At 48.2% G+C, this 19,194-nt stretch overlaps 1 protein-coding gene and 2 non-coding genes across 7 annotated transcripts in view; 2 read left to right on the top strand and 1 right to left on the bottom strand.

The window, feature by feature from the left end:
- Positions 1-7,321: 7,321 nt before the first annotated feature.
- TRRAP (transformation/transcription domain associated protein) overlaps positions 7,322-19,194 on the top strand; it is a 135,698-nt gene continuing 123,825 nt past the window's right edge. For 3 of the 5 annotated variants that reach the window (XM_077996187.1, XM_077996189.1, XM_077996190.1), the window contains exons 1-3: positions 7,322-7,456; positions 9,864-10,024; positions 10,743-10,792. In XM_077996187.1, the coding sequence (XP_077852313.1) occupies positions 9,925-10,024; positions 10,743-10,792 (150 nt within the window). In that variant the 5' untranslated portion in view covers positions 7,322-7,456; positions 9,864-9,924. The remainder of the gene's footprint in view (positions 7,457-9,863; positions 10,025-10,742; positions 10,793-19,194) is intronic. The other 2 variants (XM_077996188.1, XM_028845548.2) reach the window with 1 other exon arrangement.
- Positions 10,461-10,656, top strand: LOC144340215 (small nucleolar RNA ZL1). Its single transcript, XR_013415964.1, has one exon. It is a non-coding gene; the product is annotated as a small nucleolar RNA ZL1 (small nucleolar RNA).
- Positions 13,721-13,824, bottom strand: LOC114677259 (small nucleolar RNA U13). The gene has a single exon (XR_003728546.1). It is a non-coding gene; the product is annotated as a small nucleolar RNA U13 (small nucleolar RNA).

Raw genomic sequence — 19,194 nt, forward strand, 5'->3', positions numbered from 1 at the left:
CCTTCTTGAAAGAGGGGCCTGAGCGCCTGGCCCCTGCGCTGGGCTTGATGTCATCCCCTGTTTACCCTCTCACAGCTGCTGTGAGATGGGGCTCCTGCTCATATCTGGGCCCAGGGCCACTTCTTTGTCACTGAGGGCCTTGTGGGAGTCAGGCAACTGCGGTGAGGGGTGACCGGCCTATGCGGTTACTGCCATTTGCCTTAGAGAAGCAGGGCTGGGCTCTGCTAGAAGCTGAAGGGGCCTGGCTGGCCTTAAAGGCTGGAAGCCCAGTGGGTTCTGGTTCCAGCTATGCTTCTGCTTTGCTAGAAACCTGGGCGAGGGATCCTCCCACACAGTGAGGGCCTTTGACCTCCTCTCTGGCTTGTGGGGCACTGATGGACCATCACTGCACCACCCGGTGCACTGACATCAAGGCGTCTAAAGCAGGGGTCTCCAAGCCCCTGGTCGCCAGTACCAGTCCATGGCCTGTTAGGAACTGGCTGCACAGCAGGAGGTGAGCAGGGTCTGTGAGCCACACTGAGCTCCACCTCCTGGCAGATCAGCAGGGCATTAGAGTCTCAAAGGAGTGCAAACCCTACTGTGAAATGCTCAAGTGAGGGATCAAGGTTGTGTGCTCCTTATGATAATCTAATACCTGATGATCTGTCACTGTCTCCCATCATCCCCAGACGGGACCGTCTAGTTGCAGGAAAACAAGCTCAGGCTCCCACTGATTTTACATGACGGTGAGTATGTAATCATAATAGAAATAAAGTATACAATAAAAGTAATGCACTTGAATCGCCCCGAAATCATCCCTCCAACCCCTCATTCGTGGAAACATTGTCTTTGGTGCCAAAAAGGTTGGGGACTACTTGTCTAAAGGGCCCCTGGCTCTGGGATAGCTGTGAGTTTCCCTAAGAATGGGCCCCACCAGCCCCACTGCCATGTTCAGGGAATGGAGGGAGAATAGATTTGAGTGAAAAGTTAAAAGGGCTAGACAGGGCCGGGCACGGTGACTCAAACCTATAATCCCAGCACTTTGGGAGGCCGAGGCGGGTGGATCATGAGTTCAGGAGTTGAGACCAGCCTGACCAAGATGGTGAAACCCCATCTCTACTAAAAATACAAAAATTAGCCAGACATGGTGGCAGGCACCTGTAATCCCAGCTACTTGGAAGGCTGAGGAAGGAGAATCGCTTGAACCTGGGAGGTGGAGTTTGCAGTGAGCCAAGATTGTGCCACTGCACTCCAGCCTGGATGACAGAGCAAGACTCCATCTCAAAAAAAAAAAAGGCAGGGGGGAGGGTCGGGTGTGGTGGCTCATGCCTGTAATCCCAGCACTTTGGGAGGCCAAGGTGGGCAGATCACGAGGTCAGGAGATCGAGGCCATCCTGGCTAACACGGTGAAACCCTGTCTCTACTAAAAAACAAAAAAACAAAAAATTAGCCGGGTGTGGTGGCGGGCGCCTGTAGTCCCAGCTACTCGAGAGGCTGAGGCAGGAGAATGGCGTGAACACGGGAGGCGGAGCTTGCAGTGAGCCGAGATTGCACCACTGCACTCCAGTCTGGGTGACAGAATGAGACTCCTTCTCAAAAAAAAAAAAAAAAAGTGCTAGACAGATGTCACCCCCTAGTGACATCAACTGCCACGGTGGTGATAAATACCCGACCTAGGAACAAGGAGAATTTGGATTCTCCCTGAGAGTTACAGGACTCTGGAGAAGTCACTTTCCTCTCTGCTAATTTTTTTAAAAATTATTTTTTACAGAGATGGGATCTTGCTAGGTTGCTCAGACTGGTCTCAAACTCGTGAGCTCAAGCGATCCTCCTGCTTCAGCCTCTGGAATAGCTGGGACAACAGGCATGAGCCACCATGTCAGGCCCCCTTTTTCTTTAAAATGGGCATCATCATAGTCCCAACACAATGAGACTATTGTAAAGATAAAAGGAATTAACATGTAGAACAGAGCTTAGGGCATAGTAAAGGGTTCAATCAGTGTTGGGTGTCAAATAGCAATTGCTGAAGGACTTCGGAGAAATTGGCTTGTTCAGCAGGAGTTTGAAGCGCTTGAGAAGAAAATAGTCAGGGTTGCAAAGCTGCAAATCTTTAAGACTGTTTAACATAATTGGAAGGTCAGGTTGCTCCTGCGTTTTAAAATGTACCAAATAGAATAAGATGTATTGTTTCTAAAATGTGTAACTTTATTTCACTGAGTAAGAATTTTACAGCAGCCACAGTGTTATCTATGTTATGGAAGCCACCTTCAAGGCCACCCTGAAATTGATGCTGATGCCACCCTTTGGCTACTTCCTGTTTTTCACTCAGGATTTTCTTTTTTTTCTTTTTCTTTTTTTTTTTTTTTAGACGGAGTCTTGCTCTGTCACCCAGGCTAGAGCGCAGTGGTGCGATCTTGGCTCTCTGCAACCTCTGGCTCCTAGGTTCAAGCAATTCTTCTGCCTCAGACTCCCAAGTAGCTGGGATTACACACGCCCGCCTCCACGCCTAATTTTTTTTTTTTTTTTTTAGTAGAGAGAGGGTTTCGCCATGTTGGCCAAGCTGGTCTCGAACTCCAGACCTCAGGTGATCCACGCACTGCTGCCTCTCAAAGTGCTGGGATTGCAGGCACGAGCCACCACGCCCAGCCAGGATTTTCCATAGGCATTACCCTTACCCCATCACCACCACCACCCTCACAGTACCCATCTCTGCTCCATCCCATAACAAGCTGGGAAGCTTCACTCTTCCAGGGAGTATCCGATAAGGGAGGGGCAGAAAATCCTCTCAGAAGGCTAGGTTTCCTTTTGATTTTTTTCTTTTTCTTTTATTTTTTGAGATGGAGTCTAGCTCTGTTGCCCAGGCTGGAGTGCAGTGGCAGGATCTTGGCTCACTGCAACTTCCGCCTCCTGAATTCAAGCGACGCTCCTGCCTCAGCCTCCTGAGCAGCTGGGATTACAGGCGCACACCACCATGCCCAGCTAATTTTTGTATTTCTTAGTAGAGACGGGGTTTCACCACGTTGGCCAGGCTGGTCTCAAACTCCTGGCCTCAAGTTATCCACCCGCCTCTACCTCCCAAAGTGCTGGGATTACAGGTGCGAGCCACCGTGCCCAGTCCAGAAAGCTAGCTTTTCTTTTCTTTTTTCTTTCATTTTCTTTCAGAGAGGGGTCTCTTTACATTGCCCAGGTTAGTCTCAGACTCCTGACCACAAGTGATCCTCCCACTTCGGCCTCCAGAGTAGCAAGGATTACAGGTGTACACCACTGAGTGCAACTTGGCTTTCCAAAATTAATGTTGTTGGCTAGAAACAGAATTGGAGCCATGTATGTAATTTTAGATTTTCGAGTAGTCACAGTTCAAAAAAGAAATAAGTGAAATCAATTTTATTGCTGTTATAAAACTCCACATATTCAAAATATCATTTCAACGTATAATCAATGTAAAAATGATCAATAAACTGGGAGCAGTGGCTCACATTGATAATCTCAACACTGTGGGAGGCCGATGGGGGGAACTCTTGAGGCCAGGAGTTCGAGACCAGCCTGGCCAACATGGCGAAACCCCATCTCTACTGAAAATATAAAACCTAGCCAGGCGTGGTGGCAGGTGCTGTAATCCCAGCTACTCTGGAGGCTGAGGCACGGGAATCTCTTCAACTGAGGGGCAGAGGTTGCAGTGAGCCAAGATCGCGCCCCTGCACTGTAGCCTTTTTTTTTTTTTGTAAGGGTTCACCATCTCATGTGCATTTTACACTGCGATTTCATCTCCATTCAGATGGGCCACACTGCACATGGGGCTAGCGGTTACTGAAGTGGGAAAGCACAGCACTCAGTTGTCTGGGTACAAATGGTACAAATAAGTCTGATCATCCCAAGAGTCTTCTTGGTCATCCTCCTTTTTTTTTTTTGAGACAGGTTCTCTCCCTGTTGCGCATTCTGGAGTGCAGTGGCACAATTGTGACTTGTAGGTCACTGCACCCTCTAACTCTTGGGATCAAGTGATCCTCCCACCTCAGCCTCCCAAGTAGCTGGGATTACAGGCATGCACCACCATGCCCAGCTAATTCTTTAGATTTTTGGTAGAGATGGGGTCTCACTATGTTGCCCAGGCCGTCTTGAGCTCCTAGTCTCAAGTGATCCTCCTGCCTCAGCCTCCCAAAGTACTGGGATTACAGGCATGAGCCACTGTGCCCGGCCTCAAGAGTCATTTTTCCCCCCACAAATTCTCCCAGCCTAGCCTATAGGGGCCACAAGTACCTCTTACCAGGGTGACTTTGACCCTCCTCCAAGCATCCTCGCCTATGCCATGTGTCTTCATCCCTGCTACTTAGCATGTAATTGGGTGCAAAGTAGATGCTTGTGGATTGGCTGAAAGAATAAGATGAGGCCTCCCTTTGATAACTCCCCCGAAGCCTCGAACATGACTCAGTGTTGGAAGCCGTTTGTCCGTGCCTCCTCCGTACTGACCTTGGACTGCTTTTGCAGACACCATCTCATATGGTCACAGCAGCACAGAGGGGACATTCTCTCCCCTGGCGAGGTGAGCACTGCTCAAAACAGACACTGAGGGCAGCCTTAACAGGGGATGCCTGGAGCCAAACATCTAGAACGGCAGCCACGGGTAAGGGTCTGGGACCTGGGGACAGATCAGATGTTGTGAACAGTCAGACCTCATTCATCTGGCTCTGGGAGGGAGTGGTGGGGGAGGGATGGTGGCCTGTTTTGGTTCATTGAATTTTTCTGGGTAATGGAAAGTTTACACTTCTTTGATGTCAATTCTTGTTGATGAAAGTTAGTGTTAGTTGGTCTGTTGGCCCTAGCAAGGTGGTATAATCAAATCTTCTTTGGTCATTCGAGGGCAGTAGCCCTGGGGTCCATATCCCTACCACACATCCTCATTGTCCTGCATTGGAAATTAACTATGGGAGGTCAGGGGGTGCCGGGCAGGTAACGATGACTTGGAATCAGCTCCTGGGAGATGCATTTGGGGCTAAATCCTGGAGTAGCTTGGAGGGGTCAAAATGAGTTCAGGGATATCCTTTTTTTTTTTTTTTTTTTCTTTTTTTGAGAAGGAGTCTTGCTCCGTCGCCGAGGCTGGAGTGCAGTGGTGCCATCTTGGCTCACTGCAACCTCTGTCTCCTGGGTTCAAGCAATTCTCCTGCCTCAGCCTACCAAATAGCTGGGATTACAGGCACTCACCACCAAGCCTGGCTAATTTTTGTATTTTTAGGATAGATGGCGTTTCACCTTGTTGGCCAGGCTGGTCTCAAACTCCTGGCCTCAAGTGATCCACCCGCCTCAGCCTCCCAAAGTGCTGGAATTACAGGTGTGAGCCACCACGCCCAGCCTATTCCTTCGTTTTCTAAAGACAGGGCCTCTCTCTGTCACCTAATTTGGAGTGCAGTGGTGTGATCATAGCTCACTGCAGACTTCAACTCCTGGGCTTAAGCCATCCTCCTGCCTTAGCCTCCCGAGTAGCTGGGACTTCGGGTGCATACCACCATGCCCTGCTAATTTTTAAAATATTTTTTAGGGATGGGGTCTCGCTATGTTGCCCAAGTGGGTCTCGAATTCCTGGCTTGAAGCAATCCTCCCACCTCAGCCTCCTGAATAGCTGGGATTCCGAAAAAATCTCCAAAAATCCTGAAGGATTTTAAGCAGAGGAGTGAATGTGATCTAATTTACCTGATCGGGAGGAAGCTGACACCGTCCCTCACCTCTAATTCAGGAGACAGATGAGAAAACAGGCAAAAATCATGAAAGTGTGATGACTACTTTGATAGAAGCTTAGGCCACCTGAAAGCGCAAGGATTTTGCCAATGTTAGGGCCAGGCTTAACTGTAGGTCTTTATCATATGCAATTGAGCCAAAACTTATTTTAAAAAAGTGTCTACAGCTGTTTTCCTAACTCTCCTCAAAAAACAATATTAAACAATCGTTTAGCACACTAATTTCAGCCCTCAAATATTTCAGTCTTCAACTTTGGACCTCCTACTTATTATTTTTTTATTTTTATTTTCTGAGACAAAGTCTCGCTCCCACCTCAGCCTCCCCGGTAGCTGGGACCACAAGTGCCTGCCACTAAGCCCGACTAATTTTTGTATTTTTTTTGCAAAGACAAGGTCTGGCTGTTGGCCAGGCTGGTCATGAACTTCTGAACTCAAAGTCCTCCCACGTTGGCCTCCTGAAATGCTGGGATTACAGGCATGAGCCACCACAGCCGGCCTGGACCTCCCACTTTTTGGGGGGCAGTGGAGGTAAGACAATAGCAGATTTTGCTTGCAAACAGGCAACTTCTTCCGTGATGGAAGGGCTATTCTGAGCCATTTTGTTTCTCCTGGGGCAGAATTAACTGGTGCTAAAAACATCCATTCACAATCCCAACATTTCAGCTGTGGCTTTGTTCTCGAGTGGCAACATTAAACAAGTAAGGAGCTTATTTCAGAAAAGAGCACCTCCCCTCCAGGGTACCCACGGGCATCGCGGCATTTATTTATTGTAGGGTGTGCAATGTATCTGTCTGGGAAGGGAACATAATGATCTTGGTGGGTTAGTGGTAAATGGGGTGAGGGTGGGGGTTAGGTGAAGGAAGGTGTAGGAGGTGGAACCAGGGCCTGGAGGTGGCCAAGTTCACGTCATGCTTCCACACTCTGTCCCTGTAACATGGTAACCATGGTGCCTGACCGTACCTTAACCTTCGAGACACCTTTTGGTCTGGCCCATGCCACCTCTCCTGGCTCCATCCCCACTCTGTCCTTTCATTGCTCTGGCCTGGCTTAGGCCTCTCTCCATCCAGTTTTGATGGAGGTAGATCTGCCTGCCAGGTGGATCCAGCCTCGGAGGTAAAGCAGCTGCAGAACCAATGGGGCCTTTCTGCACCTGGGCGGCCACTTCCAGGAAGCCCACCTGGACTTTCTTTCACTAACAGGGTCTCGGTCCATCTCCAGCCTTCACTTTCCCAAAGACCCTCTTGGCTTCCTCTCCTTTCTGCGGGCCGAGAAGAACCCCAGGAGGGCAGCGGGGGGCCGGGAGCGAGGAGTGGAGGTGGCAAATCCTACCCTGCCTGCCACCTTCAGTCCAGTGGTGGACAATACCTGGGCCCCATCGCTGCCAACTGGGGAAGCCCCCCACCCCCAGGATCCCCGAGCATTCCCCGCGGCCTGGCTCTTGGGAGGAGACTTAGGGAAAAAGGAGCCCCTAGAACCCGGGCGCCGGCCCGGCCCCGTGACGGCTGGCGGGGGTTTAAAGGGCTGGGGCCCACCCGGACGGCGGACGCCCCTCCCCGTGCCCGCGCCCGCGCCCGCCCAGGCCGCACCCACTTGGGGGCGGCGCGCCGGGGCCTGGCGCTCGGTCGGCGGGCGCGGCCGCTTTAAGCGGGGGCGGGACTGCGCGCGGCCAAGCGGCTGCGACGAGGACTCGGCTGGGGGTCGCAGGGGTCGCGGGCCGGGCCTGCGGGAACCCGGCCGCCGAGGTAGGGGCAAGTTGGCGGGCGGGGGTCCGAACGGCCCCGGGAGGTGCGCGTAGCCCCCAGGCGTGGGGAGGCCTCTGCGGCGCGGCGGCTCCGCGGAGGGATGGAGCTGGGGGCTCCCAGCGCCCCGGGATCCTCTAGGCCCCAGCCAGAGCCCACCCGGGGCTGCGGGGCCGACGGCGTTTGCGGCCGAGCTGAGAGGAAGCTGTGGGAGGCGCAGAGCTCGCGGGCGCGGGAATTGGCGCTCGTCGCTCGCCGTAGCTCGGCCTGGGACGCGGTCGCAGAGCGCCAGGGACGGCGACAAAAGGAGGGAACCGGAGGGCCGTTTGCGAGCTGAGAGATCGGGTGGGACGTTGCGGTCCTGTCCCTCCGGAGGCGCCCCCCGGCCAACCTGGCACCTCCGGGCCTCTACGCAGGCACTGGGCTCGTTAGGCCCGGCGAGGGGAGAGAAGGTAGCTGCGACCACAGCGCCCCCTCTGGCCTGGCGGCGCCGCCTCAGGCAGGGCTCGGCGGGGTCTGGGGGCGGCAGGGCCGTTTTGTCCCCGGGAGTGGGAGCGGGCGCCGCGCCAGCCAGGCCTGGGCTTTCGGCGTTCGGGGTGGTGAAGTTGCTTTCCCTCAGACACGCGGAATGGGGGCGTTTCCCCCCGGCCAAGGCCCCCAGGCTCCGCGGGACCCCGGGAAATGGAAGAGTTGTCGACTTCCGTGGGAAGGGCGAAGTTTGGACAGGACTAGGGAGGTTCTTAGGCAGGGAGAGGCCGTGATCCCGAGTCTTGGGTCCCCTGGGATGGGGATGGGCAGGGAGAGGCCGTGACCCCCGAGTCTTGGGTACCCTGGGTTGGGGATGGGCAGGGAGAGGCCGTGATCCCCGAGTCTTGGGTACCCTGCGTTGGGGATGGGCAGGGAGAGGCCCGAGAACCCCATGTCTTGGCCCGATGGGGAAGGGGGTGTGGGGTCTTCTGTCTTGGGGCGGGGGTGTCACCTGGAACAGGTAGTTGCCAGGTGCCCTAGCAGGGCATGACACACTCCCCCGCCTTGGTTTCCTTCGTGGCTTTTCCTACCTGGAGCCAGAAGGCTGGGGCTTCTGGTGGGCGTGTTTTGGGACACCTGTGGGCATGCTCTGTGCATGGAAGAAGCGTTTTTGGTGTTTAGGAGAGTGCCCGGAAGGAGCTCTCTAGTGTCACCTGTGTCCGCTGCAAAGCAGTGTATCCGGTAGGCCTGCAGAGGAGGTCCTGGTGTGTCTGTTGAAAGAAAACGAAGCAGTGAAACTGCCACTTAGTGCAGAGCAGGATTATGCAAGGAGGAGGGGTTAAAGCAACTTATTTCACCAGCTTCTCGGGATACTTTGTGACACCTGTTAAAATAGAAACCAAGTCTCCATCTGTGTGTCAGCTGGGTGCAGCCGTTGAGTACCTACTGTCTGCCAGCTACAAACAGAATTCATAGTTTCCCGTGCCCCTCACATAACCACAGTCTGAAGGGGGGCTGCTTGGGAGCCCACCTTTGGCACTTGGGGATTTTGATGTCGGCTGAAGTTTGGGAACCAGTCACACGTACAACCAAGGTTGCCTCGATCCAGCCTGCTGCTTGGTTTTTTTTTTTTTCCCTCCCCCCGAGACTGAGTCTTGCTCTATTGCCCAGGCTGGAGTGCAGTGGCACAATCTTGGCTCACTGCAATCTCCACCTCCCGGGTTCAAGTGATTCTACTGCCTCAAGCCTCCCGGGTAGCTGGGATTACAGGTGCCCGCTACCATGCCTGGCTAATTTTTGTATTTTTAGTAGAGATGGGATTTCATCATGTTGCCCGGGCTAGTCTGGAACTCCTGATCTCGTGATCTCCCTGCCTTGGCCTCCCAAAGTGCTGGGATTCTAGGCGTGAGCCACCGCGCCTGGCCTGCTGCCTTGTTTTATACCGCCCATGAACTAAGAATGGTTTTATATTTTTAAATGGCTGGGGAAAAGAGGAAGGATATTTCATGGTAAATGAGAGTTATATGAAATTCAGATTTCAGCATCCATAAATAAAGTTTTATTGGAACACAGCCTCACTCATTTGTTTACATGTTGTCTGTCTGTGACTGCTTTCTGGTTATAGCAGAGCTGAGTAGTTGTGACAGACTGTGTGGCCACAAAGATTAAAATATCTACTATATGGCTCTTTACAGAAAACGTTTGCCAACCACTGACTCAGGGAAAGAGGAAATACCATAGGAAAGAAAATATCTGCGTAGAAAAATCATGTTTCAGAATTAATAGACAAAATGGGTAAACTTCATATTCAAAAAACCAGAAGGAATAGTGTTAGATTCTGGATTAAGATGAAAGCATATCGATTATATAGGCATTTAGGTAAGATTTTCACAGAGATTGTGATCCTGTGCCCTCCGTAAGTTGACTAACTCTATGCTTCTTTTCATAGGCTGGTTAAACTCATGGACCTGATACTTTTCTCTTGAGAATCAAACCAGCCCAAAAGAAAAATGGCATTTGTTGCAACACAGGGGGCCACGGTGGTTGACCAGACCACTTTGATGAAAAAGTACCTTCAGTTCGTGGCAGCTCTCACAGATGTGAATACACGTGAGTTGATCCTTTTTGTCATTAAGAAATGCATAAACAAGGCTGGACGTGGTGGCTTACGTCTGTAATCCCAACACTTTGGGAGGCCGAGGCAGGTGGATCACCTGAGGTCAGGAGTTTGAGACTAGCCTGGCCAACGTGGTGAAACCTGTCTCTACGAAAGTACAAAAATTAGCCAGGCGTGGTGGCTCACGCCTGTAGTCCCAGCTACTCGGGAGGCTGAGGCAGGAGAATCACTTGAACCCAGGAGGCAGAGGTTGCAGTGAGCCGAGATCATGCCACTGCCCTTCAGCCTGGGTGACAGAGCGAGATTCTCTCTCAAAAAGAAGGAAAGAAATGCATAAATATGACACATCCATCTCAGCTCCAATGTTGTGCACTTTAAAATTAATTGTAACATTAACTTTTATTCTCGTTTTCCTTTTCTCTGCCTTGTAGAGAAGCAAAGTGATGAGTAATACTGGCTGTAGCCCCAAAGAGGCACATGTGTGTATGTTTGTGTGTATGTATATGCTTGTCAGTGCATGCGTGTGTATGTCTGAGAGTACAAATGTGTGCGACTGGTTGTAGGGAACTAGCTATGTGCCTTCTATTAGGCCATGACAGTCAAACTGATAAGATCTGATTGCTTCTCTTAAATTACTAAATCCAAGTTTTGCATTAACATAATTTCCTTAACATAATTTCAATTACCTGATGCTTGTATTGCCATTTACAGCTGATGAAACGAAGTTGAAAATGATGCAAGAAGTTAGTGAAAATTTTGAGGTATGAGCATTATATTTTGTATTTTTCATTTTGAGGTAAATACTGTCATGCACTTTCCTGTTCCTGCTTTGTCAGTCTTTTTACTAGCAACTCAAAGATCATTGTCTTTGTTCAAGTAATTTATTATATTTCAAAACTGACATTTGAAACTTTGTACACAGTGTTTTCCATCTGCACGCTAATGATAGCCAACCCCACACCATGTTGAGGGTTGTCAGTTTTGTTTTGGTTGTTTTAACAACATTGTTTCATTTTAAAATATGATAGCTCTTATAGGCTACCATGCCTGTTGGGATGTACTCAGATTATTCTTGTGTTTAGTTTCTTTCTTTTTTGATTTTTGTTTGAGATGGAGTTTCGCTCTTGTCGCTCAGGCTGGGGTGCAGTGGCGTGATCTTGGCTCCCTGCAACCTCTGCCTTCCAGGTTCAAGCGATTCTCCTGACTCAGCCTCAAGAGTAGCTGAGATTATAGTGCCTGCCACCATGCCTGGGTAATATTTGTATTTTTAGTAGAGACAGGGTTTCGCCATGTTGGTCAGGCTGGCCTTGAACTCCTGACCACAAGTGATCTACCTGCCTCAACCTCTCAAGGTGCTGGCATTGCAGGCATCAGCCATCTCACCTAGCTTGTTTATTGTCTTCTTTGAGGCGGAGTCTGACTCTGTCATCCAGGCTGGAGTGCAGTGACGTGATCTTGGCTCATCGCAACCTCCACCTCCCGGGTTCAAGTGATTCTCCTGCCTTAGCCTCCCAAGTAGTTGGGATTACAGGTGTGCACCACCATGCCCAGCTGATTTTTGCATTTTTAGTAGAGGCGGGGTTTCACCATGTCGGCCAGGCTGGCCTTGAGCTCCTGACCTCAGGTGATCCACCTGCCTTGGCCTCCCAAAGTGCTGGGATTACAGGCATGAGCCACTGTGCCTGGCCGAGATGCACTCAGATTTATGTTGTAAATTTGTTGTGTTCAGGTAATTTGATGGTGTATTCCTATGCAGTGAGATCTGGATGTCATTTCTGGTTCTGCTAATTAGAACATCTGTGACCTTGATCAAGAAAGAACTTTCTCTCTTGTGGACCACATATCCTACAATTTTATATGTACTGCGTGTCCCTCAGACACTTTTCATTTTTCTTCAGTCTTTTTTCTTTTTGTCCTTTACATTGGATAATTTCTGTTGATCTTCTGAGAATTTTTTTGTTATCTCCAACCTGCTGGGTTTTTCTTAGAATTTCAGTTTATGTTTTGTATTTTTAAAAATTTTACCTATTGTGCTTTCAGTTCTAGAATTTCCATTTGGTTCTTTATAGATTTCGTTTATCTGCAGATTCCCCATCTTCGTTTATTAAGACCATACTCTTTTATGTTTTGAGCATACTTACTGTATGAGGGCTGTTTTAAAGTCTTCGTGTATTAAAGCCAACATTTGGGCTATATGAAGGTCAATTTCTATTGGCTGTGGGCCTCGTTATCCTGTTTCCTTGTCTAGTAATTTATATATTTATATATTTTGAGACAAGGTCTTACCGTCACCCAGTCTGGAGTGCAGTGGTACCATTTCGGCTCAGAGCAACCTCAACCTCCTGGGCTTGGGTGAGCCTGCCACCTCAGCCTCTTGAGTAGCTGGGACTACAGGCATGCACTACCATACCTGGCTAATTTTTGTATATTTTGTAGAGACGAGGTTTCACCATGTTGCCCAGTCTGGTCTCAAACTCCTGCCTCAGCCTCCCAAAGTGCTGGAATTACAGATGTGAGCCACTGTTCCCAACCATCTAGTAATTTTTTTTACTGTACAGTGGACATTACATGTGAGACATCGTAGGGAGTCTATATCCTGTTATCTCCCTCTGAAGAATGTCAGTGTTTTGTAGGCAGTTCAGTTACCAGCTGATCCCACTGAATTTGCATAGGATTGGTTTTATGCTTTGGGGAGGATCTGTGGATGGCCCAAGGTCTTTCCCAGGTCTCTAACTTGGTGGGATTCAACCTTCAAATTCTGCCTTTGGATCTCATCAGAGGCTGATTTTAGGCTTTGTTGGGGTTGGTCTAGAATAGGCCATGTTCTAGGACATGGTCTAGCTGGATGTGTGAGGTCTGGGATGTTATTAAGATGTTAAGTAGGTCTTTGCACTCCGGCTAGGCTTGAAATCCAGCATTCTCTAGCATTACTAGATGTATGGTATCTTCATTCATCTTGCAATTTGTTTTTTTTTTTTAAGATAGGGTCTCCCTCTGTCGCCCAGGCTGGAGTAGAGTGGTGTGGTCACAGCTCACTGCAGTCACAACTTCCTGGGCCCACCTCAGCCTCTGGAGTAGCTGGGACCACAGGTGTGCACCACCACGACCCACTAATTTTTGTATTTTTAGTAGAGATGGGGTTTCGCCATGTTGCCTAGGCTGGTCACGAACTCCTGACCTCAGGCGATCCGCCCACCTCGGCCTCCCAAAGTGCTAAGATTACAAACATGAGCCACCACGCCCGGCCGCATCTCTCAGTCTTGAAGCAAGTACTCTGTGGTGAGCTTCAGGCAGTGTCACCCTATGTGTGTGCAGTCCAGCCCTCAGCTGGCTTCACTGGAGGCCTGCTCTGTGGTTTGCTTTTCTCTGGTGCTATGCCCTCCAGATTCCAGCCAGTTTAGCTCTCCTGAACACTAAGGATTTTACTCCTCAGCTCAGCAGGCCATGACCCCTGCGTGGACCCAGCTTGCTGAACCCCAGTTGGAAAATCGTACCTAGGCAGAGAACCATGGTGGTCATAGGGCTCAGCATGTGAATTTCCCTTCTCCTGGGAGTCATGCTCTGGTATTGCCCCTAATCCAACACCTGAAAAAAGTTATCTCGTATTTTGCCCAACTCTTTGGTTCACCTGGGTACCAGTTAGTCTCATAGACAGATGAGAAAGTCACTTTTGTTACTTATTTTTTTCACATCAGATGGGTAATGTGCTGACATCATAACAAGATTTAAGGGAGACACGTCTCACACATAAGCATGAAACCCCAATCATCATGCTTACAAACTACAAAAGGATCATGTTTCCGATTTTTATTGTTTATTTGATTAAAAAAATTTTTAAGAGACAGGGTCTTGCCGTACAGTGGTGCAGTCACAGCTCACTGCAGCCTTGAACTCCTGGGCTCAGGTGGTCCTCCTGAGTAGGTGGGACTACAGGTGTCAGACACTATGCTTGGCTAATTTTTCTTTCTTTCTCGCTATGTTGCCCAGTCTGGTCGAACTCGGGGCTCAAGCGAACCTCCTGCTTCGGCTTCCCAATGTGCTGGCATTATAGGTGTAACCCACTGCGCCCAGCCAACGTTTCTTTTTTAAAATGTGAGGATAATAATCTAAGAACAATAGAGAAAATGTTCCCTAGCTTCCATAAGGTTTTTTGTATTAACAAACGTTAAATACATGCTGGTGGGGTTGAATCAAATACCCTACTATCTGTACTAATGGATAGTATCTTAGCTTTTTTTTAATAGACATTTTCAAGGACTTGTTGCCTTGAGCTGAGCTAGAAAAAAACCTTGAGATATTTAGAGATCTAGCTAAAGAGCTTTCTCTTCTGCCCAAGCTGCTAAAACAAGCTGTTTAAAAAATACATATATATATAAAAAAAAAGGTGAGAGGCAGAAGAGGATATGCCTGCATTCCGCATTTTGCTGGAAGAACTGCTCTGAGAGAACCATAGTCCTGGCAGGTTTATCGGAGAGGCTGAAATGGGCAGTCTGTGAACCCGCAGGAACAAGCCCTTGAGTCAGGGCTCCGAGCGTGGACATAGGGCTGTCTGGATTAAATATCTGTAAATATCTGACCTTCTTGAGGTTCTGAGACTTTATTCTCCTTTTTAGGATTTGCAGTTATCAGGTTACCTCCTTCCTGGCTTTTGGTCTCAGATGCATTGATTAACAACTAGAAGTTAGTGGGGCAAGTCTGGGTGTGGTGGCTGACGCCTGTAATCCCAGCACTTTGGGAGGCTGAGGCAGGTGGATCACTTGAGGCCAGGAGTTCGAGACCAACCTGGCCCACATGATGAAACCCTGTCTCTACTCCAAATACAAAAATCTAGCCGAGCATGGTGGCACATGCCTGGCCTGGAGTCCCAGCTACTCGGAAGGCTGAGGCAGAGAATCACTTGAACCTGGGAGGCAGAGGTTGCAGTGAGCGGAGATCATGCCACTGCACTTCAGCCTGGGCAACAAAGCGAGACACTGTTTCAAAATATTACATATATATAATATTATATATATAGGTATATAATCTACATATATATATCTCTCTCTCTATCTGCGAGGCAGTACAATTAGGGCTTTTCCAAGTAATGACTTTTGCAGTCTGTGTATCAACATTTACCTTAAATGAAATTCAGATGACTGAATTCTTCAGAGAATTAAATACTAGAATGACCATCAAGAAGCAGTTCTTGGCGGGGCACAGTGGCTCACGGCTGTAATCCCAGCACTTTGGGAGGCCGAGGCGGGTGGATCATGAGGTCGGGAGATCGAGACCATCCTGGCTAATATGGTGAAACCCCATCTCTACTCAAAATACAAAAAATCAGCCAGGTGCAGTGGCAGGCGCCTGTAGTCCCAGCTTCTCGGGAGGCTGAGGCAGGAGAATGGTGTGAACCCGGGAGGCGGAGCTTACACTGAGCCGAGATGGTGCCACTGCGCTCCGGCTTGGGCGACAGAGTGAGACTCTGTCTCAAAAAAAAAAGAAGCAGTTCTCTAAATTACTACCACCCCAGAAAAATGTTTAAATGAGGTGAGTGAAATTTAAAAAACTCCCAGTGATTTCAGGAGTCTTACAGCTTCATTATTAAATGGGCCATCTTTCAAGACAAACCTTCAGGTTAGGAATCACATGAACAATTTATCTGGATCAAAAAGCTGGTGGCTGAGTTGAGATACTTGCAGAATAACCAGGTAGCTTGTTGAATAAATCTTTTTTTAATTATAAAAATGTTTTTTTAGAGACAGGGTCTTGCTATGGAGTATAGTACCTATTCACAGGTGCCATCCTAGCATACCACAACATTGAACTCCTGGGCTCAGATGATCTTCCTGCTTCAGCTCCCGAGTAGCAGGGACTACAGGCGGGCACCACCATGCCCAGCTTGAATGAATTGTTTTAACTGGATAAATTCTTTTCTCTTTTAGACATGGTCTTGCTATATTGCCCCAGCTGGTCTTGAACTCCTGGGCCCAAGCGATAGTCCCACCTCGTCCTCCTAAATAAAGTGCTAGGATTACAGGCATGAGTCACTGTGCCCAGCCTTATTGGAGAAATTTGAAATGCAGATATTTGAAAGCTGTGTAATCATTAGTTAATATGGACTTACATGCAAATATGTTTGACTTCTTGATAACCTGGCAGTTAGTTCAGTGTTCCAGCATGAATCTTCTCCCTCTTTTTCTTGAATACTTGATTGTGGGTGTTTCATCAAAAGTCTTAACCTTTAGGGACGAAAGGTGCCAAACACAGTTCTTCTGCCCGACACATTCACTGTCTGCTTGGAGAGAAGCTATTTGGTTTCTGCACAGCTCCTGGGGCCACCTCCCCATACAGTGTTCTGTGTGAGTGGAGGCCCCAGAAATCTGCACCAAGTTGGCCCAGGAAACAGGTGCTTAGGTGTGTTAGCCGGGCGTGGTGGTGAGCTCTGTAATCCCAGCTACTCCAGAAGCTGAGGCAGGAGAATCACTTGAACCTGGGAGGCGGAGGTTGCAGTGAGCCGAGATGGTGCCATTGCACTCCAGCCTGGCAAAAAGAGTGAAACTCCGTCTCAAAACAAAACAAAACAAAAAAACCCACAGTGGTTTTCTTTCCTTGCTCCATACTGCTTTCTGATTTTTGACTGTTTCACTGTCCTTCCTTTACAGACCCCTCTTCTGAAATTGCGTAATATGATAGACAACTCCAGATCTTTCTCTTGAGCCCCACATTTAACCGCCCAGGTGTCTGTTCTCACCAGCTTGTCAGACTCCTGATAGTAAAAGTTGAACTCTAGGCCGGGCACGGTGGCTTACGCCTGTAATCCCAGCACTTTGGGAGACCGAGGTGGGCAGATCACCTGAGGACAGGAGATCGAGACCATCCTGGCTAACCCGGTGAAACCCCATCTCTACCAAAAATACAAAAAATTAGCGGGGTGTGGTGGCAGGTGCCTGTGGTCCCAGCTACTCGGGAGGCTAAGGCAGGAGAATGGCGTGAACCCGGGAGGCAGAGCTTGCAGTGAACCGAGATCATGCCACTGCACTCGAGCCTGGGCGACAGAGCGAGACTGTCTCAAAAAAATAAATAAATAAATAAAGTTGAACTCCAGTCCAGGTGTGGTAGCTCATGCCTGTAATTCCAGCAGTTTGGGAGGACAAGGCAGATGGATCACCTGAGATCAGGAGTTCGAGACCAGCCTGACCAACATGGTGAAAAACCTATCTCCACTTAAAAAAAAAAAACAAAAAACCGTTAGCCAGGTGTGGTGGCGCATGCCTACAGTCCCAGCTACTCGAGAGACTGAGGCAGGAGAATTGCTTGGATCCTGGAGTCAGAGATTGCAGCGAGCCAAGTTCACACCACTGTACTCCAGCCTGGGCGACGGAGTGAGACTGTCTCAAAAAAACCTTAGAAGTTGAACTCCTTTCTTTTCTGTTTCCTTCTCCAAGATGCTGAACTCTGTTTATGCCTTTTACACTCGTGCTTTCTCTTGATTTTGTGCCTTTGCATATGCTTTTCTTAGAATCTTCTTTTCTGCCTTTTCATGGGTAACTCCTACTTGCCTTTCAAGTTTTAGCGTTAAGTGTCACGTCTTCAGGAAGGTGTCCTCCACCCTTGGTTACATATAGTAAATGATGTCTCACAGTTATATGTTCCCTTAGTTGTTGGCACAACCCCCCTCATGGTTCTGTATCCTTAGTCTTTTTGTTTGATACCTGTCTTACTTCTGCTGCTGCCTCCCCTGTCTCTGATGGCATGAATATTATGTGTTCTGTTCATTATTTTATCCCTTTTGAGTACATGATAGGAGTTCAGTAAATATTTGTTGAATGAATAAGTGAAGCATTAAACAAGAAAAAGAATTTGGGTGTTAGATATATACTTGATTTGAACCCACTTCCAAAACTTTACCTTTTTTTTTTTGATATGAGGTCTTGCTATATTGCCCAGGCTGGCCTGGAATTCCTGGGCTCCAGTGATCCTCCCACTTCAGCCTCCTGAGTAGCTGGGACTACAGACCAGCCAGTGTGCCCATTTTCAAAACTTAACCTCTTAGATTCTCTTTCCTTATCTGTGAAATGGAGATAATACCTATCTTAGAGATAATACCCATCTCAGACTAAATGAGAAAGACTAAAAGGCACACAACACAGTATCTGACACATAAGTGCTCTGTAAATAACAGCACAACACTTACGAGCATTTCCCGTAGGCAGTGTTAGAAACTTCATAAACTTTGCATATATTAACTCATGCAATCTTCACAATAGTCCTGTAAGGAAGGCGGGAAATAATATCCTCAGAGAGTTTAGGTAACTGTCCAAAGTTTCTACTTCCTAAGTGAGATCCAGAAACTGCCCTAGTATCTTCACGTTATATTTTATTTCCCATTCTCCTTTTTTTGTTTTTTATTTTTTTTAAATAGAGATGGGATCTCATACTGTTGCCCAGGCTGGAGTGCAGTGGCACCATCATAGCTCACTGCTGCCTTGAACTCCCAGTCTGAGGTGATCCTTTTACTTCAGCCCTCTGAGTAGCTAAGACCACAGCACAGGCACGTGCCACAATGCCCAGCTTTAAAAAAAATTTTTTTTGTAGAGATAGAGTCTTGCTGTGTTGCCCAGGCTGGTCTTGAACTTCTGGGCTCAAGTGATCCTCCTGCCTCGGCCTCCCAAAGTGGTGGGATTACAAGCATGAGCTACAGTGCCCAGCCCTTCCTGTTCTCCTTTTAAAATCAGTACTAGCATCAATAATGGATTAGATTAGATTATAATGTAATTAGTATACATCTAATTAGTACGTAGTGAATATACATCTAACTAATATGTTAGTTTGCTCAGTCTCTTCATTTTCCAGATCAAGAAACTGAGATGTAGAAGCTAAATAACTTCGCAGAGGTTTCATACTTAGATTGTGGCAGAGCCAAGCTAGAATGGGTTCCAGGTTCAGCATTTCCCAAAGCATTGATATTTCTAATTTTAATAGTAAAAGTTAGCATTTAGTTCTCCTGAATTGGGTTTCAGAAATACAACCATCCTAATTTAAAATTATGTTATTACTAAATAATACAATAGCACCAATTTGCTTTTGGCTAAAATGTTTTATATTCCTTTGCAGTTAGTTAGTATATTGAGTGAATTTGAAATGAAGATATGTACACATAACTGAATGGGGTCTTCTTTTATTT

Source organism: Macaca mulatta, chromosome 3 (genome assembly GCF_049350105.2).
Source record: "Macaca mulatta isolate MMU2019108-1 chromosome 3, T2T-MMU8v2.0, whole genome shotgun sequence".
Lineage (NCBI taxonomy): Eukaryota > Metazoa > Chordata > Mammalia > Primates > Cercopithecidae > Macaca > Macaca mulatta.